Source organism: Macaca nemestrina, chromosome 1, assembly GCF_043159975.1.
Source record: "Macaca nemestrina isolate mMacNem1 chromosome 1, mMacNem.hap1, whole genome shotgun sequence".
Lineage (NCBI taxonomy): Eukaryota > Metazoa > Chordata > Mammalia > Primates > Cercopithecidae > Macaca > Macaca nemestrina.
The window spans coordinates 11,394,666-11,418,650 of record NC_092125.1 but is presented as its reverse complement, the minus strand read 5'-3'; the positions used below and the strand labels follow the sequence as shown (position 1 = coordinate 11,418,650).

The 23,985-nt window shown below is 37.4% G+C and overlaps 1 protein-coding gene across 21 annotated transcripts in view; it reads left to right on the top strand.

The window, feature by feature from the left end:
* Positions 1 to 23,985, top strand: part of LOC105474624 (ryanodine receptor 2) — a 786,480-nt gene that overhangs the window by 739,726 nt on the left and 22,769 nt on the right. For 20 of the 21 annotated variants that reach the window (XM_071073921.1, XM_071073859.1, XM_071073912.1 and 17 more), the window contains 10 exons: positions 431 to 498; positions 2,641 to 2,788; positions 5,896 to 5,982; positions 6,570 to 6,788; positions 8,277 to 8,407; positions 9,711 to 9,753; positions 10,921 to 11,054; positions 14,806 to 14,866; positions 18,650 to 18,796; positions 21,433 to 21,567. In XM_071073921.1, the coding sequence (XP_070930022.1) occupies positions 431 to 498; positions 2,641 to 2,788; positions 5,896 to 5,982; positions 6,570 to 6,788; positions 8,277 to 8,407; positions 9,711 to 9,753; positions 10,921 to 11,054; positions 14,806 to 14,866; positions 18,650 to 18,796; positions 21,433 to 21,567 (1,173 nt within the window). The remainder of the gene's footprint in view (positions 1 to 430; positions 499 to 2,640; positions 2,789 to 5,895; positions 5,983 to 6,569; positions 6,789 to 8,276; positions 8,408 to 9,710; positions 9,754 to 10,920; positions 11,055 to 14,805; positions 14,867 to 18,649; positions 18,797 to 21,432; positions 21,568 to 23,985) is intronic. The other variant, XM_071073832.1, reaches the window with a different exon arrangement.

Sequence of the window (23,985 nt, the reverse complement as noted above, 5' to 3'; positions counted from 1 at the left end):
TAGAAAATGATTAACTGTTAAATAGTATAGGCAGGGCAGTAGGGGTTGCTTATCTTGAGAGAATGGCAATGCCAGTATGGTTTAAAGTAGTTAGATAGGAATGAAGAGGTAGGATTTAAATTGGCCTCAAAGGATGAGTAAGATTTTAATAGGTGCCTAAGATAAAGAAGGGTATTTCAGAAATGAGAAAAGAGAGTAAAAAGGAGTCCCAGAAAGTTCGTCCCTACTGCTGGTGCAGTAGGTCAGTGTGCAGAAGAAGTGGGAGATGTTTGGCCCCGTAAAATGACAAACACGTGGCACTTTTATCGTGGTGGAAGCAAGAGGATGTCTTCTATAGGTTATGGTTTGACACATGGTTACATGGCTCCCTAAATTCATTCAAAGGTGATGGGTAATCCTGGGTTTTTTTTCCCCCATTGACTCATTCAAGGAACAGAAGGCAAAAGAAGAAGAAAAGGAAGAAAAAGAAGAAACCAAATCTGAACCTGAAAAAGCCGAGTATGTATAGTTTGCATATACTTTTCCTTCATTTCAGTTTGTCCATTACATCTCTTTTTCTTGTACTCTGTCTTTGGGAGCCGCAAGGGAGAATCTCATATTGCCAAGGAGCCACAGAACTAATTCTGCCATCTCCGTGGAGAGGCTTTGATGGCGAGGACCTCAGGCCACAGGCAGTGATCACTGTAGACGCCCCCAGGGCTGCCATTCTAGTCTTTTCCTTTCATTCCATGCGGACCTCCATTTGTGTGATTCCCTGTCAGCAGGAAAGACTCCAGTGATTCCATGGAATGCTGTTTGTAAGAGCACTCAGGGCCACAATTCTGTCTTTAAAAATCACTCATGTATTTCTGTCCTTTTCAAGGAAGGAGGAAACAAACATTCCAAATGCACCTTCATAGAATCCTGCGGAGTGATGCTCCTTAAACCATAGACCCAGGGCCACATGCATAAAACTCACCAGGAGAGTTGGTTAAAACTAACATTCCAACATAAAGTGTTTAAAAAAAAAAAAAAAAACTAACATTCTTGGGCCCCAAACTATAGACCCAGGGCCACATGCATAAAAATCCCCAGGGGAGTTGGTTAAAACAAACATTCCTGGGCCCCAGGGCATAGATCCTGCCTCAGCAGGTCTGGTGTGGGGCCTGGGAACCTTCATTTTCACCAACACTCCTGGTATCAATGCAGCAATAAAAAAAGAGCTGGATGTGAGGCGATGGAAATGCATAACTCCCTCATAACACCAGGTTTCTGTGAATAATCGAAGCCTGCATCTTTCTCCACGTTTATAGAATTTTATACGCACATTTGAAAGTTGGGGGAAGAAAGGAAGCTTTTAGTTGCCTGTAGTGCCACTATAGCGTTGAAATTTTCTCCTCTGTTCTGTCATTTTCTTTGGTCTGTTTTCATCGTATGTTCTTTGTAGTCAGCACTATGCATTGTCATAGACCTTACACTATTGGGTCTGTTGTAAAAATGGTCACATAAAAAGTAGACATATAACAAATAACAGCAAGACAGGCATTTCAATGGCAATTCTTTAATATCCACCTCATATGAGTTAAGTATAGCTTATATATTAATATTTCTGGTTTATGTATTAATACATATGACTTCACTTTAATTTAATGAAGGACTGATATTTTATACCCAAAGGATATCAAATGTCAATTCTTCTAATTCCATTATTGTCTGGAATTAATATAACATTACTATAATTCACTTAATATATTTTATTTAATGAAATTAATTACAATTAATATATGTCAAAGTGTGAGTATAATGATACACTTTATACATGTGAACAATTAAGTGTGTAGGCCTCTGATTTTAAATCTTAATGGCAAATGTTAAAAATTGTGCATTAAAATTACAGGCTGGGTGCAGTGGCTCACGCCTGTAATCCAGGCTGGGTGCAGTGGCTCATGCCTGTAATCCAGGCTGGGTGCGGTGGCTCACGCGTGTAATCCAGGCTGGGTGCGGTGGCTCACGCGTGTAATCCAGGCTGGGTGCGGTGGCTCACACCTGTAATTCCAGCACTTCGGGAGGCCGAGGCGGATGGATCGTGAGATCAGGAGTTCATGGTGACCAGCCTGGCGAACATGGTGAAACCCAGTCTTCTACTAAAAATATAAAAAAGTTAGCCGGGCATGGTGGCACATCCCTATAATCCCAGCTACTTGGAAGGCTGAGGCAGGAGAATGACTTGAACCCAGGAGGTAGAGGTTGCAGTGAGCTGAGATGGTGCCCCTGCATTCCAGCCAGGGTGACAGAGCAAGACTCCTTCTCAAAAAAAAAAATTTGAAATTATAATTTACAAATAGGATATGTTGGACAGTCACAGCAAAGTCAGTCTTCATTTTTTTTTAATGTTTTATTGCAGAATTGGAAGGAATCTGCTATGTATAAGGTCAAGCCTATAAAATGTCCTCTATATTTCAGCTTCATAGAATCTGTGATCAACAGGAACTCTTACCCCTGATTCTAAAATTCAGAATATTATTGTTCACCAGAAAAGAAATTAGTTTTCAGAAGTGATACAGTGGTCTAAAATATTTGTTCACTTGGGTAATTTTCCACAACACCCGTTTAGTTCTTTAGTTTCTGTGGAGCTTATATTTTGTTCATCTGTTTTCACAGGGGAGAAGATGGAGAAAAAGAAGAGAAAGCCAAGGAAGACAAGGGCAAACAAAAGTTGAGGCAGCTTCACACACACAGATACGGAGAACCGGAAGTGCCTGAGTCAGCGTTCTGGAAGAAAATCATAGCATACCAACAGAAACTTCTAGTAAGATGTTTTAGAATTAATATTGTTACTGATATAGTACAATACCATAATAATTTAGGCTCAGTAAATATTTGCTGACCTCTCCCTGAGTGACAATTAGGGAACCAGGTTAGCCCAGCACATGTTTGATTTGCCCATTGTAGTGTGTTTATCTTTTATAGTGAATGTATCTGGCCCACCACTCCCTACTGTCAAACCCATGACCTCTACTCATGTTCATACTCCCTGAAACCCTTTCATTTGGTTCCTGCCAGGACGGTACTCCCAGTGTCTGCCCACAAAGACGCTAGAATAAAAATATTCTGAGGACCTGCAACAGATTTTAAAGCAAGATGTGCCTTCTAGGGCACAAGTAATTCAAATTAATGTTCCAGAACTCGATTAGTCAGTATTTCTATAACATCACCCTTTTACTTAAAAATCCAGGTATAAAAATATTAGCTAATTGAGCCACTTTCCACTGATAATAAGAAAGTCTATTCAAAAGTATTCTTTAGAAAGAGGGATTACAGTTATTTATGTAGTGTCCTGTACATTTTGCAGAGGTGTTCCCCTAATTAGTAAAGCACACATTCATATTTGGAAAACAACGAAAAAAGGTATAGCTCTGTCTATTCATATTGATCTTGAAATTCTTAAAAATATTATTTGAAAGGCCTTTTATAAGCATGCGTGTGTAATGTCATATATATACACATACATGGGTATCTTCTATCCTTTTCCTACATGCTTATCTCCTATCCTTTTCCTCCTTTGTAAAAATTATACATATGTATCGATATATGTATAATTTTTATAATTATGTGTATATATGTATAATTTTTATACATTTTTATGATTTTCATAAAGGAGGAAAAGGATAGGAGATAAGCATGTAGAATCCACCTACAAGAGGTACTGACCAGTGATGTTAGGCCTAGAAATTAAGAACAACAACCCTCATAATAAAGCCATTTGAACAGCAGAATCATATTTAGTATTTTATAGCCCTTGAGAAATCAAAAATTGACAACCCAGAAACTCAATGGACTGTAGAATTTCTCTTATAAGGAAAGTGGACTGTCCTCAGTAATTATATATTCAAAATGCTTATCTTTAAATATGTTTATGTATTATATATTTTAGGCAAATTAATTTAGTTGTAACTACATTTTCCTAAACCATCTTGTATTTTTCCCTATATTACGTAATACAGAATACATGGAACATAAATGTTTCCTAGGTAACTCTGAATAATTATTAATTTGGTATGCCATAGTGGCTTCCATGGCTGCAGGTATAGTTCTATTACAAATGGTTTAAAGGTTGAACGGGCTCCGCACTACCCCAGTGGGTTCCTGAAGAATGTGTTTAACTACAGTTGTGTAAACCAAGTAGTTGAGATTTTGCTTCCAGCTCTCACTGTGCCAGGGTTCACATGTTCTGTTGTCTCTGCACAGCTCCTCCCTTTTCCTGCATCTCTTTGCTATCTTTCTCGGCTCACCGATTTGCATGCACGTGACCAATCATGGCCACATCCGTCTACCAAAGGCCCCTTTTCCCCTAAGTGAGAGCTCAGGCTAGCTAACTCAGCCTCTGTGACCCAGATCCACCTTCCAAGGAGAACCAGTGAAACTGGCCCAGTCTGGGTGTGGTGGACAGCCTTGTTCCAGTAATCTCTGGCAGTAAAGATGGGGTCCTGTATGGGGAAATGATACGAACAGAGATGGGGTGTGTACACAGAGGGGGATACCATTCTGAGGTGTTACATTTGGATGTAGCTTTATTATGGTAAATCCCCTGACATATCCACTTATATTATGTTGACATCTCCCACTTAATATTAAAACAAATACTTAATGTCCACCATAACCTATTACTTTAAACCCACTTCTCGAGGCTTTATTTTTTCCCAGCCCAATAAATTGTACCAGCTGTTCACTTAGTTGCTCAGGCTGCCAAATTCAGAGGTTATCATCTTTGAAGCCTCTTTCTCACCTTAAATACAACCCAACGATAATTCTTCTCAGTTGTTCCAAATACATCGAGTCTGCCCAGTTCTTGCCATCTCCACAGGTACCATTAAGTCCAGCCCACCACCATGAACCTCACCTCTGCCTGACATCTGGTATAACTTACTTTCTGACTGGTCCTCTTGCTTTCACTCTTGTTCTACTGCTATCAGTTTTCCACATAGTAGCTGGAGTGGTCCTTCCAAATCATGATCCAACTGCACCAAGCCCCCCTCAAATCCTCTAATAGCTTCCCATCCCACCTAGACTAAAACAATAATTATACTAGAATATTACATTTATTATAATGATATAATAATATGAATAACAAACGTTCCCTATATTAACATTTCATCCGCAAAGTGCACTTGAGAGTTAAGGTCTATTGTTATCCCACTTCGCATACAGATGAGCAGAGTGATGCTACATAAAAGATTAAGTCATTAGTCCATATCCCACACTAGGAAATGGAGGCAGGCAGTCTTCATATCCAGGCAGTGAGGCCTCAGAGAGTGTAAACTGAACCACCACACTGTCAAAGACAAGACAACCTTTTATCAGAAGCCTACAAAACCCTGCCCCCTGCTCCCCTGTTTGATCATATCCCCCTGCCACCCCCACACACCAGTCTCCCTTCTTCTCACTGTGTTTCCTTCTATTTCTCAAACACACCGACATCACTCCTAATTCAGGGCCTCTGCCCTTGTTGCTCCTGTCTTTGACACACTCTTTCACCAAATGTTTGCATAACCTGTTCCCCTCCTGTATTCAGGCCTCTGTTCAAAGCTTACCTCCTGAGATAAATCTTCCCAGACCAGCACCATCTAAAATAGCACCCCTATTCCCTAAGCTCCTAACCTGATGTAGTTTTCTTCTTAGTATTTAACGTTCTCTGAAATTATGTTTTTCATTTGTGGATATGCTTTTTTATTCTTTATCTCCTCCATGGTGGCAGAAATGTTCTCCCTCACTGTTAGGTCTGCAGCACCAAGAATGGTGCTTGAAACAGTAGGCTTGCAATCAATTGTTTGGGGTAAATGAATGAATGCTTTATTTAAATTGCAGATTTCAAGTCTCTTGATTCAGTGACCTTCTCATAATGTTTTTCACCCTCAGAACTATTTTGCTCGCAACTTTTACAACATGAGAATGTTAGCCTTATTTGTTGCATTTGCTATCAATTTCATCTTGCTCTTTTATAAGGTACGTACATCTTTGTTTTAATAACGGGTATAAAACTACGAATAGAAATGAATGTAAAGATTTCACGATGAACATATCTACTACTGCTAGTGAACATGTCTAAACCTATTATGAAATACTGATGCCTAGGCACTGATATCTCTGTTATCTAGGAAGGCAAGATTTGTTCCTGAGAAGTAAGAAATGTCTCAACCGAAGGGCATTTGATTTAGCAGAGGGCTTACCCACAGTATTCCCAGCCTAATTTAGCTGAATATCTTACTTGTGATTATGTCTGGGTGTGGCATACCTGTATTGTATTACATTCTTTTATAATTAAGAAGAGAGCTTAGCCATCTAATTTTTTTCTTGCATGCACTGGAATCCTCAGAACTTTTGGTTGAATAAGAATGAATTTTAAAAGTATGTTCACTACTTGCCTTTGGTTTTTGAAAAGCTATCGTTTTTAGCCTTTGCTATTAGTCCTTTCATTATGCAGTAACTTCACATTCAACTGTTTGCTAAAAAGGCTATATTTCTTTTGTCTTTTGCTTGCAATGATATCCTAGATGCAGCAAATTGACACTACTTTAAATGCTTTGAATCAGGTCTCCACTTCTTCTGTGGTTGAAGGAAAGGAGCTCCCCACTAGAAGTTCAAGTGAAAATGCCAAAGTGACCAGCCTGGACAGCAGCTCCCATAGAATCATCGCAGTTCACTATGTACTGGAGGAGAGCAGTGGCTACATGGAGCCCACGTTGCGTATCTTAGCTATTCTCCACACGGTCATTTCCTTCTTCTGCATCATTGGATACTACTGCTTGAAAGTAAGATAGTAAGGCACCAAGGTACCTCTGTGTGCGTGTGTGTGTGTGTGTGTGTGTGTGTTGCAGTCTGGACCTCTGGAGAAGCAGATGCTGAACTGGAAATGTTGTGTACAAAGTTTCTGACGGAATGCTCCATGAATCAACGTGCTTGGGGCAAATGGAGGAAGCAGGATGGGACAGAGGGGAAAGCTGGGCTACTGTAGACATAGCAGGTGCAGTCTCCAAAGCTGGGATGCCCCTTCAGGGCTGTCCTGGCCTGAGGCATTGGAGCCTGGCCATTTTATGTCTACATTGACTAGTCTGCCCTGGGAAGGGGCTATGGCCATCAGCTGTCTTAAAGTAGCTTTCTTTCATGTACTGATAATTATTCACATAGAGAATTTCGCCTATAACGGCCCTACAGAAGTAAGAGCTCACCCACCCACTATGTCTCCTGGTAATGCAGTGATACTCCAGTATATTAAGACTTACAGAAATACATTGTATCGATCCTAGGAGTCATTTTATTGCTTTGTTATTAGGGAAGTATCTATTGCTATTCTTGGCAGAAATGCCTCATGATTTGTCACACTTCACCCAGAAAATAATGCAGCTTTATCCCTAGAGGCCTGCCAAGGGAACAATATAATTTGGTGAATAGAACCCAAGATAATCTCTCTGAGTGCTCAAGGCTGCCCATTACCTGTGCAAACCTCTTTATCTTTTCCTAGCAAGGCGCTTTTTCACTGTGATGCCTTTATTTCACTTTCACCACCCTCTGCCTCTGGTTGTAAATCTTGCAGAAGACATTTGAAAAAACCAGGGCTCAGCAAAAGACTAGAATGTAAAGTGTTCTTCAGGAACTCCTTTCCTCCCGTTTATTCTGTTTTATGGGAGTGCATATTCTTGGCTGTTTCCAGAATATCTGTGTGTGTCTGCTGTCTGTGCCTTGTGTAAAGTCTGTCCATATAAAAAGAGGATCATTATGTTGCAGAGATATTTTGACAAACTGACAAAGATTTTTGCTGATGTTGAAATTAAAATGTATCTCAAATTAGTATGTATGTGGTGATCCTGAGCGTGAAATTATTAAAGAGGTTTCTCAAATGAAACTGCACTTTAGTAGCATGCATTTGGGAACACTGCTGCGATGGCTAAATTTTATTTCATTCATTCATGTTGAGAGATATATGTAAAAAGAAAATGATTTTGCATAATCATCTTTTCGTCTTTGAAGTTTAAAAATGATTTCATTAGTGTAATTATCTATAAGCCCCTATGTGTTTAAAAATATGCATATATGTAATATCTATTCTATCTTCTGTTTTTCCAAAACCTTCTAGATGCTTCTTCCTGCTTGAATATAGCCGATTCATTTTCATTCCATTTTTACCTTCCTGGAAGTACACAGGAAATATTTCTTTCCAAAAGCTGTTTTGTAAAGATAGTGACCACAAGAGATGCCAGTAAATCTAAACTAATTTTAACATATTTATTTTTCCTGTGTAGGTCCCATTGGTTATTTTTAAGCGAGAAAAGGAAGTAGCACGGAAATTGGAATTTGATGGGCTTTATATTACAGAACAGCCTTCAGAAGATGATATTAAAGGCCAGTGGGATAGACTCGTAATCAACACACAGTGAGTAAAGAATTATATGAGACATTTCTGCACTCACAAATTTCCAGACATGAAAATACTTGGTTGGAATTCCTGCAGATTTGCCAAAAGTTTAGCAGAGGTGAATGATAGTTATATATTCAGTCAAGAAAAATCTAAAGACTCAGCGCCGTCAGCCTCCTTAATGGATGTCCTCAATTTTTGCCCTCTGAGTTCTGAATTCCTTAATCAAAAATGGCTTAGAGTTCATTTCCACAGCACTGATGGAACTTCACATCCTTTACTCAGCATTCAGGGATGTGTGTCACAGAAAGTGCATGACCTGCAGGCAGGTTATCTCATCCAAAAGCAGAGGAAGCAAAAATTATTCATTAAGGAAAAAGTTGTAGCATTAAAGGAAAACATATTGAATTTTACACCTTGAATATATCTGAGTTATCAACTTTCAGTACCATCAAGTGGCCTAGCATGAAACTAACTAAATGTTAGGACATGGTGTAAAATATAAGACAGAAAAACAAAAGCTTTTCCGATCCAATAATCATTTAGCCCTGTGAGATCAAGATCCAAACTACCAGCTGCTGTTCTGAATATAAATCCATCACAAAAGTATAATTTTTCACTGTAAAAAGAATTAGTACTGCAATAGTTGTAATAGTTTATATTTACTATTCAAGAGTGAAATCTTTTTAAAATTGTGATTAGTTTTGCTTATTAAAAGTTATTTGCTAATGGGTTCTGAGTTGTCAAATGGAGATGATTTATTTATACATGATACATGTTTATTCTAAATGCTAAATGCTTTGTTTAGCAATTCTACCATTAATACTAAGTCTAAACAAGTCATTCCCTTTAGGTAAACTCTTTATGTATTAGTTAAGGTGCTAGAGTTGTGCTTTGGTGCTAAGCTCAAAGTTTCTTTGAGGATAACTGGTAGGAAGGAGATTTTTTTTCTTCATAGGAATAACAATGACAGGTTTCTAGATACTTTAATTTTTAAAGGCAATTGATAAACAGGTCTATGTATTGATATGATAAAAACAAATAAATAGCAATACTACCTAATAAATATTCTCATATTCTTCTCCATTAAAGTATCAGCTCATATGCTTTTGTATATATTTACATGTTAATATTTAAAATAATATTCAAATACCTATGATGCAGGAAATTATGTGATGTTAACCAAATTCATTGTAAGTTTACATGGATGGCAGGATATATGTTTACATATTATTTTAAGTATGCCATATATCCCAAATGATATGTTATTATTTGTCATTAAAAATAATACTATTTACTTCTATGCTTTTCTATATTTTAGGTCATTTCCCAACAACTACTGGGACAAATTTGTTAAAAGAAAGGTAATACTACTTGGAATCCTCTCTATTTTTCTTAAAGCACAGTTTGGATTTTAATTTGATGTGATTCAGGTGTAGAATAAGATATCGAGGTATAATTTATCTGCCTATTAATGTCTTTTTTTTTTTTTTTTTTTTTTTTTTTTGAAGTGGAGTCTCGGTCTGTCGCCCAGGCTAGAGTGCAGTGGCGCGACCTTGGCTCACTGCAACCGTGTAACCTCCGCCTCCCGGGTTCAAGTGATTCTCCTGCTTCAGTCTCCCGAGTGGCTGGGATTACAGGCGCCCGCCACCACGCCTGGCTAATTTTTGTATTTTTAGTCGAGACGGGGTTTCGCCATGTTGGCCAGGCTCCGACTCCTGACCTCAGGTGATCCACCCGCCTTGATCTACCAAAGTGCTGGGATTACAGGCGTGAGCCACCACGTCCGGCCAAATACGAATTTCCAGAATAGCACATAATGGCCGGGCGTGGTGGCAGGCTGAGGATGGTGACAAGGTTGCAGGTCCTGGTGTTACTGAGGAATTGCTGGGGTCAGGATACTCAGGGGAGTGGGGTGGAAAGATGGGCCTTGTGGTCAGAGAGTTGAAGGGTTGAAATCGAGAGCATGGAAGAATGCCACCCTGTGATGTGCCCCCTGTTAGCATGCAGAGGTCTATGCAGAGGATCATTGGCTGGGGAGTCAGGCATGGCCTGGTTGCTTTCTGGACCCCATCTCTTGCTGAGTTTAGCAACCTTAGGCACATTACACGAAGTTTTCTAAAGTACAGTTTCTTTATCTGCAGAATATCAATCACATGAAACCTACATATTGTGACAGTCCCATGGAATGAAACATAATTTCTGACACAAAGTATTAATTTAGTAAAGGTCACTCTCGTTCCATTTCCCTCCATTTCTTATGCTTTTATTTCAGCTCATCTTCTTCCTTGGTATGTCTCCCTCTCTTGAATGAAAGAGAAATCTTATTCCTCAGATAGGTATTATGTAAAACACAGTGAATTTGTTTAGACCTTAAGCATGTGATCACAGAAGATGAGCCATAAACTAGATTTTAGGTGATTGTTAGGGCTAATACACAGTAAGTATAAAAATGATTAGATGTTTTATACACACATATAGATTTTATTTAATGGTTGAAGCCAATAAAATGCTTTTTCTCATACCCCAAGGTAATGGATAAGTACGGAGAGTTCTACGGCCGAGACAGAATTAGTGAATTACTTGGCATGGACAAGGCAGCTCTGGACTTCAGTGATGCCAGAGAAAAGAAGAAGCCAAAGAAAGACAGCTCCTTATCAGCTGTGTAAGTGTTATTTCGGCTCTATCCTACAGACTTAGATTGAAAAGGGAAAACATTAATACATTTCTAAACTTGTGCATTGATTTCCTTTCCTTTAATGTCAGAAGAATAGATAGATGAGGAAAACAGAATGTATATAAAGTCTACTTTTACACTTCTTGGTATTTGGAACTCTGGAATCATTGGATTTTTTTCTGTTAATTTTGGAGGTACCTTTTAATATTTACAAGAGAAAAGAAAGACTATTCATGTTTTTGACTTAATTTGCCTTCTCTGTCTTTAAATGATCCTTAAATCCTATAATTTACTTATACATAGTAAAACACACACAAAAACTCAATATATGGCTCATTTCTGGTAATTCCTGTTTGAAAAAATATTAGTTCCCTTTTCCAAAACATAAGAAAATTATGTAGCCCTTTTATTTACAATGTTCAGAGGAACTCATATTACTTTATTATAATTATCATATTTTTTTGAATAGCAAAGGCTTAGTATGTCAGAAATAATATCCCGTCATACTATTACTTGTAAAGTTTACTTCAAAATGAAACACTCTTTATGTACTGCTTTCATGGAATAATGTTTTTAAACCAGTTGAGTTGAATGTACCTGAGTTTAAATGTCTCTCTCTCTCTCTCACACACACACACACACACACACACACACACACACACATATATATAGTGTGAGTGTAGAGATATATACATACATCCATCTAGCAAATTTGATCAACTGAATCTCTGGAATAAAAGTAAAACGTGCTTTTAAAAATATAATTGCTTGTTGTAGTCACTTAATGATTCTGGAAGAAACAATACTTTCTCTTAACATGATTAGGGATGTGATGGTTACTTTGAAAACGTATTTATGGTTCTGTGAAGCAATATTATTTTCTTAGATAATCTGTTACCTAGCATTAAAAAGATAGTTTGGTTGGCCTATCTCATTGGTCATATTGTTTTTATCTATCTGAAAACTTATTAGAGCTACTTGGGTCTTTAAAGTTAAGGTGAACTTGTTTTTGAACTTATTGTTGAAAAGAACTTAGATCAGCAAATGTGAATTAAGGTCCAAAATATTACTTGAGTACTCTAGGAAAACAAATGTATATTTAAAAGTTGTGCCACTGCATGTAAAATCGAACACAGATGAGCAATCCTTAGGACCTGTGTCCCTTATGTTAGAAAAGTATAAAAAATATATATCATATGAAACAAGAACTAGGGTGTGAGTGAGGCTGAGCATCCCACAGACATTTTCAGATCCTTAATAAGCAATACCGAATTAAGTAGTTTTACTGAGTTATGCATTTTCTATGGTCACATTTGTGACTCTAGAAAAAAAGTCTGAAAAAATAGAAGGGAAGTTTAGGCTGCTTTTCTGCTATGAAAATAGTTTTAAATTGGCATAGTTTTCTACCATTATACATAGTAAATGTTTGTAAGTTTGACTCCTAGCAAAGTACCAAGAAGTTCATATAGCATTTAACACCTTTACATATGGAGAATAAAATTAGAAGAATAAAGTTCTGGTAAATAATGTACAACTAGGAAAAAGATTTACATATAATGTCTCTTTAACTAAAGCATTTAGGAAGGTCAGGTTTTAAAAGATTATCCAATTTATATATGAACCCTATCTTAATGTGAACATTGAAATACAAGGATGATTTATATATATTTATTTATCAAACACATAAGGCTTGGTATGTGCACCTTTAAATAAGTGGTCAGCTCCATTTCTGGGGATGGAATAGCTGCAAGCAGTCAGAAAGTCTGCATTTGTGTCCTCATTGGGGAGGAAAGGAGATCATGTTTCAAAACATCTAGCAAAACTAAGCTTCCTGGTTATAGTTTACCCTTGACTGGAGCTTTGGCATCCTCCCGCCCCCACGACCAGGAAGACCGTGTTCTGATTGGCTTAGCTCAGCCATAGCCCTGCCCCAGGGGTGGGGTCAGCCTCACCCAAACAGCATGGCTACCACTTACGGGTGAGAAATGAGTGGGGTGTGCTGCTGTGTGATATTGATGGTATACTGTCACACTAAAGTATGCTAGAGATGGAAAATAACTCTGAAGAATAATTTTTAAAATAAAATAAGAAACCACCATAGGCAATTCATACATCCTGATATAAACCGTTATTTTGTTTTAGATTGCTTTAATGTAAAATAATTATGCTCTCATACAAATTACTCCATTTTTTTCTCCCAACTCTTCCTTTTTTAATTTAAGAAAAAACATTCTTATATTGAAACCTGTTGTAAATATTTATGGAACTTTTTGTAAAGGCTCCTGTGATAAAATTAATTCTAGTTCATAGATAACTTTATTTCTTTAAGGATAAAAAATTTTTTTTAAATCCTGTACTAAGTTAACTGAGCCTTAACCCTTAGTGAAAAAAATCTCCTAAAAAGTCACCTTTGATATGCACCTACTTATCTTAGCATTTATAATTTAAGATTAGCCTAATTAAAAGAAATGATTAAAGAAGGCAATAAAGACTAAAACATTAAGTCTAGAGAAACCCTTTAGAAAATAATATTGCCATTATGTTAAAATGCATTATTTCATATCGATTACTTAGAGCTGGAATATTGGAAAGGTTGGCAAAGTTATAATTTCTAGCCAATAAATCAGTGGCAAGTTCTGAAAAATGAAAATTAACACGTGTTTGTAATCTACAAAGATCACAAATATTTACTTTAGGATTTATTCATTCAACATATATGCATTTAGACATTCAGTGTGTGAGCTATTGTGCGTGGAGCTGGGGAGTTCACAGACTAGTGAGAGAGGCGTATATCCACATACATGCATACACCAGCACCCACAACTGTAAGACAATGTAGGAAATAATAATAAAAGGAATTGTCTACAAAATGCTATGAGAACCGAGGGGAAGAGCTAAATTCCTGCCTGGATGGAAAAGGAAACAGAGAAAGTGAATTCTCTGGAAATGAAGTAAAAACAATTTAAAAGCCCTTCCATTTATAAAATAAGATAGTTGTAAAATAAATGTGTATATTTATGCTAGCTTTTATTATTTGAATCAAAAGTTACTCTGTTGGCATGCCGTTGCAAGTGCATATAAAAGTTAGTGAGGAAATGTTTGATGTGTACATATGTTGGCCAATTTAGTACAGTTTCAAGGAATAAATGTTATATGTAGCTGGGCACAATGGTGCATGCCTGTAATCCCAGCACTTTGGGAGGCCAAAGCGGACAGATCACCTGAGATCAGGAGTTCAAGACCAGCCTGGCCAACATGATGAAACCCCAACTCTACAAAAAAAAAAAAAAATTAGGAGTAGTAGGGCATGCCTGTAATCCCAGCTACTCGGGAGGCTGAGGCACGAGAATCGCTTGAACCCGGGAGGCAGAGATTGCAGTGAGCCAAGATTGCACCATTGCATTCATTCTAGTCTAGGTGACTGAGTGCAACTCTGTCTCAAAAAAAAAAAAAAAAAAAAAGAAAGGGAAAGGTGAAAAAGAAAGGACTATTTTTAAATAACATAAGACTAAGGTGATGGTGTTTTGGTTTCCAAGATCCTCTAAAAACACATCATGAAACTCTAGAATACAGTGTCAGAGTTGGCTCTCAGCTCCTCCCTTGGCATCTGGGATAGAACTAGTTTCCTTAGAAGGTTTCCAAGTCTTGTGCCATTGAACGCGAAGGCCGTCAGCTCTTGCAAGCCTATGAGTCTTTGATTAATGTGCATAACTACACTTTTTTTTTTTTGTCATTGCAGACTGAACTCTATTGATGTGAAGTATCAGATGTGGAAACTAGGAGTCGTTTTCACTGACAACGTAAGCCTACTTCATTATCACAAAAGAAAATGCACTCTGATTAGATAAGCCTGTGGGAGTTCTGTAGATGGAAGGATGGTTATTTAGAAAATGTTTCAAATACCAGTTCATTGCATACAGACCAGATCTGGAGAGAGAGCCACAGAATGATATGATTAACGAGCCCATCTCTCATTCCATTTCTTTCAATAGCCGAAACATTAAAATGAAAATATATTTACACAAAAGAAAAACTGAGATGCAGATTTGTGAGTATGTTCATTAAGGTTTTAATTGGGCAATGGCATACTTCAGTTTTATAGACGTTAAAAAGAAACTCCTAAATAATTTTCAAAGAACATTAATTGTGCTAAATTTAGGTTTTCCCCAAATTAAGTACATTAAATTATGGAGTTTTTATTTTATTCTCCTTTTACCAAATATTCTTTGGAGACTAAATATAGGGCCCTAATATATATTCAAATAAAATAGAAAAAAAAATTACCTATTACTAAAAACCGCCAGGTGTCTCAAGATTTCACTCTTTAATTTTAGCACTGACTTTTATAGTTAACATTAGTTCCATTCTCCTATTTAGAAGCCTTTGATAGCCCCCAAATTCTCCTGCCTCTATCCTTACCCCTTCCCTCATCCAGCCATGGGCCCAGAGCTCTGGGTATCTTAGGAGCATTCTCTAAGAGTTCAAAATTATCTTTTAGAACTATAAACTATTAATACACTGTCTTACAAATAATTTCTCATCCAAATGGAAGCAACTCCCCTGAATAACAAGAGGGCATCCTCGACTTTGGCTCTAATGGGCATTTTCCATTCAAGTGGCCAGTCCATCTTAAGTTCTGCCCGCTAAGCTCAATCTTCCATGCCACAATATTTGCAGAGCCCACTTTTGCCCAGATGCAGCTTCTGCCCAGATGCAGCTTCTCCATAATATTCATCTTGCTATGTAACTTTTTTGTCCTCTAGATAACTTGAGCATAGATAGATCCAGGACGGAGTCTTTCCTCAGACAGACAGTTTTCTGCTACCTTAGTAGGCTTTTATCCACCTGCAGTTTCATGGCTTCTGTTTGGCCAGTCACCTCCCAGATTACTTCATGCGACACACCTAAACTAAAAATCATTTATTCTTTCTCTCTCATTCAAATTTAACTGTGCAGCAAGCACATATGTAGACCACACATGCACCTTTGGCCCAGCTTGTCATTTAGTTCCTTACTCATCTTATGCCCATGAATTTTCCTTTTCCTCAGTCTTTGCATTTCTTAATGGCTCATTAGATTAGCTCCATCTGAATGTCCCATGGCAGATTTTCACCTTCCTTCTCCTCTGCTCCTCCCCTCCAAATCCAGTCTTCAATCTACAATTTTCTCTTAGTATTTTTCTTCTTCTTACTACCTAAGCTTAAATTATTCATACGGACTCCTCTTCTTTCTCCCTCCAATGCATGCATTTGATTATTTGCTGAATCTTGGTCCTGTTTGTGTCCTCTGTAATTCTCCCTTCTTATCCTTACTTTTGCTGCTTTTTTGGGCTCTGGTAACCTCATCCTGGGGCTTGTCCAGTAGTCTTCTAATTTAATGGCTGTGCCACTTACAATAATTTTAGACAATAGCTTAACTGGAGCAAGCTCACTTCCTCATATATAAATTGGGGCTAAACATGCCTGTTCATCAGAGATCTTGCTAAAATAAAAAAGAGACCATGTGTGCAATTATATTGAACATTGACCAGCACTTAGTAGGTGCTCAAGAAATTTTCCTACAATGCCATTTTTCATAAACCATTATCCTCCTCATGATACTGCAGTGGCACTCAAGCTCCTGTGGGGTACACAAATGTCCTTTAACTTGCCCTCAAGTCTCTCCAACACTGTCACACTTTTCTAGCTTGATCTTGCAAAACAGGAACCCACCACTCAAACCAAATTTTCCTTCCCAAGCAAACTCCGCTTGGTCTTATCTCAGTGTGCTTTTTAAAAATGCTATTTTCTTTTCTGCCACTTGACCTCTAGCTTCAGTTCCACATGGTCCTTGAAATCCCCTTCCTAGCTCAGCCCCCACTTTTTGTTCTCTGTGAAAGATTAAGATATCTTACAGTCAAAATGAAGGTATCCGCCCCTTCCCCAAATGGGTAGCTTCTGACTCCACCAGCAAAACATCCCTTATGCAACAGAGACTGTAGTCGTCCCATAAGTAAGAACAGCCACCATATTTTTATTCAGCATTAGTCCCGGCCCTCCCCAAAAAGTATGTTCATTTTCCAGCCTATGTGAATAATCCACATTAATTATAACCCAGGAGACTTCTACAACAGAACCAATTGTATTATTAGGTGTACTGTAGCTTTCAGTGACGTCACATGGTATTTGGGTTTCTCCTAGACTTACTGCGGCTCATGTAAAGTGAGATGCTTGGTTAATAAAACATGTAATTTCGTAACTAGTAGGTCTCAGCAAACACTGATTTAGTGAGCGAATAAATGAAAAGCAAAGAAGGGAAGAAAAGGAGGGAGAGACAGTGACTGGTTCTTTGGCTGGCTGTAGAGCAAGGGTTCTTCTCCGCTGGGGAGCAGCTTTGTCTCCCAGTGATGTTTGGCAATGTCTGGAGACATTTTTGGTTGTCATGACTCGGGGGAGAGGTGGGGTCGGTGCGATTGGCATCTGGTTGATGCTGCTTGCCATCCTACCATGCACAGAACAGCACCCATAATAAAGGATTATCTGATCAATAATCCTTTATTATGCGCCGGGTTGAGAAAGCCTGCTGCTGACTAGGAAGTCAATAAATGTTTCTCTGTTGGAGGATAAATAAGAACAATGACAATTCTTAAAACACTTTAAAACTGTTTTAAAGAGAATGACACTGACCTTTTCAGAACAAATTAAGTAAAAATAAAATACACAAAGAACAAACTGATACAGCTAACTAGAATTATAAAAATGTATAGGGAGCCAGGCGCGGTGACTCATGCCTGTAATCCCAGACTTTGGGAGGGGCAAGGTGGGCGGATCCTGAGGTCAGGAGATCGAAACCATCCTGGCTAACACAGTGAAACCCCATCTCTACTAAAAATACAAAAATTAGCCGGGCGAGGTGGTGGCGCCTGTAGTCCCAGCTACTCAGGAGGCTGAGGCAGGAGAATGGCAGGAACCCGGGAGACAGAGCTTCCAATGAGCCGAGATCGGGCCACTGCACTCCAGCCTGGGTGGCAGAGCGAGAGACTGTCTCAAAAAAAAAAAAAAAAAAAAAAGTATAATGTACAAAGATGAAGTAAATAGAGTAATTATAAGAGTGAAATTGGAGTTGCTTTTTAATTTTTTTTAATTGACAAATAATTGTACATATTCATGAGGTCCCTAGTGATATTTTGATAAATATAATGTAATCAGATCAGGGCAATTAGTATATGCATTTTCTTTAACATTTATCACTTCTTTGTGTTGGGAACATTTAATATCCTCCTTCTAGCTGTTTGAAACTATATATTATTGTGACCTGCCGTCATCCTACAGTGGTATAGAACCCTAGAAATTATTTTTTCTATCTAGCTATAACTTTGTATCTTTTAACAAATCTCTCCCTATTCCTACACCTCCTTTTTCTCCCCGATCTCTAGTGTCCTCTCTCCTACTTTTTACTTCCATGAGATTAACTTTTTAAGATTCCACATGTGAGTGAGAACATGTAGAGTTTAACTTTCTGTTCCCGGCTTGTTTTGCTTAACCCATAACAATGGTCATGCATTCTATTTTCTGACATGTTTCCCCCCCATTTTGTCTTGATAGTCCTTCCTCTACCTAGCCTGGTATATGACTATGTCTGTTCTTGGACACTATAACAACTTTTTTTTTGCTGCTCACCTTCTCGACATTGCTATGGGATTCAAGACATTAAGAACCATCTTGTCCTCAGTAACTCACAATGGCAAACAGGTAAGCAGTTTATCTTTTTTTCCCCATTGCAGAACATAAAAAAGCAACAAATAAAGAAAAATAAAACTACCCCTCAAATGGCAATGTACAGTTTTAAAGATTTTTTGGAAGGAAGGGTCTGTACCTCTTCTAAACTGCAGGGATTAGCAGTTTGAGAGTCTTCTAGGCCTATACTCAAGCCTTGACTTGACCTTGGATAAATTAATTGAAAATAATAAAAGTACATACCTTACCAGATTTTTGTGAAAATGAAATAAAAACAAATGTATATGCTTTAACACAGCCCCTGGCACATATTAAGCACTCAGGAACTTAGTTACTATTTTGTTTCTGGTATAGTGTTTGCTCCACTTGCTGTTATGTGGAACCAAAATAGGTTACAGAATCCTGATGCACTTATTGTGTTAGCTGTAAAATATGAGATGCTGCATTTTAATGTAATATTTTTAAACTGTTTATCTTATACGCTTTACTTTTAAATTGAGCAAAAAGGATCATGTTTCATATTTGACAAGGTCATGCTGACTCAGAAGAAAACTGGTCTAGGTCCAGAAAATGCACTTATGTTCTAATGGAACCTGCTTGTAATGTTAAAACTTTCCATTATCATGAAGCATATGGCAGAAGTATGCATGTTCTAATGGAACCCGTTTGTAATGTTAAAACTTTCCATTATCATGAAGCGTATTGCAGAAGTATGCATTTATTAATTCATTTGCTATTTTTCAAGTGTCCACTGGGTGGTAACATATGCTGTGTTAGTTATTTGGATTAACAGAATCCTTCTTTTCCAGAGTCTTGTAGCCCAGCATATTTTAAAATAATTGCCTCTCTAAAAGCTTTGAACTGGGTCCACAGTTAAGTCCTCATTATCATTAGTTTTCTAAATTTCAGCACATTATTCTTACATACGTCACTTTAAGTTCTCCTTATGGCTATGATGTGCACAGCAAGTCATGGGTCTAGTGACAAAAAGTCTATTTATCTGCCAGTCAGTTCTTAAGTTGTGTTTGAGCTCCCAGTATGTGTAGTAAAGAACTGGAGATGCCAAATCTATGTGTGTTTCTACATAAAAGATCTGGCACTACTTTCAGTTTCTGAACTTTGTGGGGTTTCTTTCTTTTTGAGGTATCAAATTTTCTTTTTTTGTTTGTTTTTAAGACAGAGTCTTGCTCTGTCACCCAGGCTGGAATGCAGTGGTGTGATCTCGGCTCACTGCAACCTCCGCCTCCTAGGTTCAAGTGATTCTCTTGCCTCAGCCGCCCACATAACTGGGATTATAGGCGCGTGCCACCATGCCTGGCTAATTTTTCTATTTTTAGTAGAGATGGGGTTTCACCATGTTGGCCAGGCTGGTCTCGAACCTCAGGTGATCTGCCCGCCTCGCCCTCCCAAAGTGCTGGGATTACGGGCATGAGCCACCCCACCTGGCCTCAAATGTTCATTTGCAGAAATATGTAGAGTTTAATAGTCCTAACAGGTAAAACATGCAGAAATTCACAGTGGCCTTGTACTTCATTTATAGAAATGAATGAAACCCTCTGTTAAGCTAACATGTTTTCTCCAGATAATTGTAAAGTGATTTTGTAAAGACTTAATCAGCATAGGCAGTCACAGTTGAGACCATAAAGTTCTGCTGTAATCAGAGAAAGTACACATAAAGATAAGGCATGTTAGCGTGGTAGAATTTCTGTGATGAAACTAGAAATACATTTTCACCAACTTGGTAAAAAGCCACATTTTTAGCATATGCATATTCTATCAAAAATACTCTACAATTCTATCATATACTTATAACTATCTAAAAATTAAAGTATAATTTGGAATTAAAAACAGATTACATAGAGCTGAAAGACCTTTCAAACAGAGACATTTAATTACAGATTGAGAAAAATAGCCTTCAAAATAGTGTTGGTCATTAGCTGTGGTGTTTTTCACTTTGGTCATTGTTTACAAAGCAAGATTTCTCAGTTTTAAAAAATATTTATATTATACATTATTACTAATTGTGTGTCCCCAGATTTCAGGGGCAATACCAACTTCTATTTAGGATAGGATTGAAAATTAAAAAATAATTTAGTCATAAAAATAAAATGCGTTTTATTAAATGTAAATTATGGAAAATAGCCCTCATAAAACGAAGAAAGGGCACAGTGGCTCACGCCTGTAATCCCCGCACTTTGGGAGGCCGAGGCGGGCAGATCGCCTGAGGTCGGGAGTTCGAGACCAGCCTGACAAACATGGAGAAACCCCATCTCTACTAAAAATACAAAATTAGCCAGGCATGGTGGTGCACACGTGTAATCCCAGCCACTCGGGAGGCAGAGCTTGCAGTGAGCCAAGATCGCGCCACTGCACTCCAGCCTGGTGACAGAGCAAGATTCCATCTCAAAAAAAATAAAATAAAATAAAATATAAAATAAATAAAATTTAGTCTGACAACTTGATAAAGAGAATATGAAAATAAATGTCTGCACGAGGGGTAAGAAAGGTGAGAAATAAGTTATGGATCCCATTAGCTTCTAGTAAACACAGCTGTGTTCTCACTAGAGCATTCCCCACCCACATAGATGCCACATGTGTCAATTGCATGTCCTACATTTCTAATACCTGTCCCTTGTCACATTGCTTTCCAGCTCGTATTAACTGTTGGCTTGTTAGCTGTTGTTGTGTACCTGTACACCGTGGTGGCATTCAATTTTTTCCGAAAATTCTACAATAAAAGTGAAGACGGTGATACACCAGATATGAAATGTGATGATATGCTAACGGTAAGTTCATAACCTTTGATCTCATATGAACAAAAATGTCACCTGCTTCTGCAATCTAAGTAATTGTGTATTTATTCTCTAACAGTGCAAAATAGAAAATAGTCTAAACAATAAAAAGTTGCACGGCTCTTTAAAGAGTCAGCAGTTTTCAATTTTAGCAGAACATAAAGGAGCATTTCTGTCCATTTTCCATGTGTGCTGCACAGCCTAATAATTAGAATTGCTGAGTAATGTACTTAGAACTCAAAGGAGTAATGTCATCGCTTAAGCCTGTTGTTCACATATCCCAGGACAGCAGGTAAAATTATTTCCCAGAGAACATTTGGAAGCCTTAGTTTTTTGTCACCTTAATGACTTTAACTGAAATTACTAAATTTCAAAAGTGTATCTCTTTATAGAACTACTGATTTTTGCTTTTATATTATCTTGGCTTAAATGTCTTTTTTGGTTTTGGTTTTCAAAAATCAACAGCTGTTAAAGCTTTCATATTGCTTTATATCACTGTTCTACAACCTATCTCTCTAATATTGGCAAATGAGAAGTTATCATACATGAGATCTTAGATCAGGAAGGGGAACATGAGACAAAATATATATCACTAGCTGGAAAGAGATGTTTCCTTCAGTGAATTCCTCACGAAAATACCTACACCATTTGTGTTGGCGATGTAGGTATAGAGGCTGATATAATGATACATAAATTACTCTAGAAAAAATAGCCCAAAAGATTGATGAGAGAGAATGACCATTATTACAAAGACTAACAATTAAGATAATTTTATACTAAAGAATGACAAATCAGCGGGACAGAGTGGTTCAGAAACAGATGCAAATACTCATGGAAATTAAAAGATGATAAAGATAGCTTTTGAAGTAAGGAAATGAAAAATAATTTAATAAATGACATTAGTACCATGGACAAGCTGTTTGGGGGAAAATGATAAAAATGGATACCAACGTTGCTTTATAAATAAAAATAAATTCTCAATTGAGCATATTTTAATGCGATAAGAAGGAATAATCACAAGACAGAATTTGATGCCTTAAATAATAGTAATACTCATTTTTATATGGAGAAGGGTCTGAGTATGACATAAAACTCAGGGTCTATGAAAACATAAACATTATTTGAAAAAAGAGCAACAATAAGTACAGTCGTAAAGGCAAATGGTAAAATGGGAAAAATATTTTTAACACCATAACAAAGGACCAGTTTCCTTAATCTACCAAGTCCTTATCACATCAATAAGAAGAAATAAACCAATAGAAAAACAAGTAAATCACATGACCAGACAATTCACGGTGAAATTAATGCAGTGGGCTTGCAGATTTGAAAAGATGCTCAGCCTCTGTCAAAGTGAAAGAAATGCAAATTAAAACAATGAAAAAAACACTTTTTACCCGTCAGGTTTGCAAAGTATTCACGTTTGTTAAAACCCATAGTTGGTGAATTGATGGGAAAAAAATCGGCATTTTCATGACTCTGGTTGGGAATTTGAATTGACAACAATTTTAGAGAAGTTTTGCGATACCTATCAAATTTGTAACTATTAATTCCGCTGCTAGTAATCTACCTAAAGGTTTACTCACAAATAAGCCTCTGTATGTTCAAGGACATCAGCTGCCCTCACAAGCTAGGAATAATCTAAATGATCATTAGTAGCGTCCTGATTAAGTCAATTATGATAAATCCATAACAAATATGCATCTGTTTGAAAATGAGGGAAATTCATATATACAGATATGGAGAGACATACAAATTACATTTTAATTAAATTACATTTAATTTAAAAAAACAAGATCTTGATCAGTATGATAGGATCCTCGTTGTGTGAAATGATATATACACAACAATTCATATTTTTGATATGCTAGAATATGCATAACATTTTTCTGGAGGGATTTATTCATAGGACACTGTGAACAAGGATTCCTACCGGGGTAGGACCATAGATCACAGGAGAAAGAAACTTGTTTGCTTTTCATTTTATCGACTTTACTCCTGTCTGAATGACTGATACTATTTCTTTTTACCGGAGGTATTTTTTTATTTTTAAAAGTCTAAGACAGTTTTTTCCCCACCATGTTATAAAAGATAATCTGCCTTCAGTTATTCCCAAAATTAGTTTAACTACATGCAGGGACTGTTTCCTGGCAGGAAGGAGAGGACAGAACATACAGGTGGCAGACCTGAAGGAATTAAAGGACAGAGGCTGAGGGAAGCTCTGCTGAAACCTGATGCTACATTTTCATCCACCGCCTGTTCTTGAGCCATTTATTTATAGCCCGAATCTCTTATTTGTGTAAAGAAGTTTTTCTGTATTTAAAATTTTATCATAAAGGATCATTAATATAGAATTGCCCATCCTTCCTCTCCTTTAAACAAATATTATTTTATTTACTAATTTAGAGATCTTCA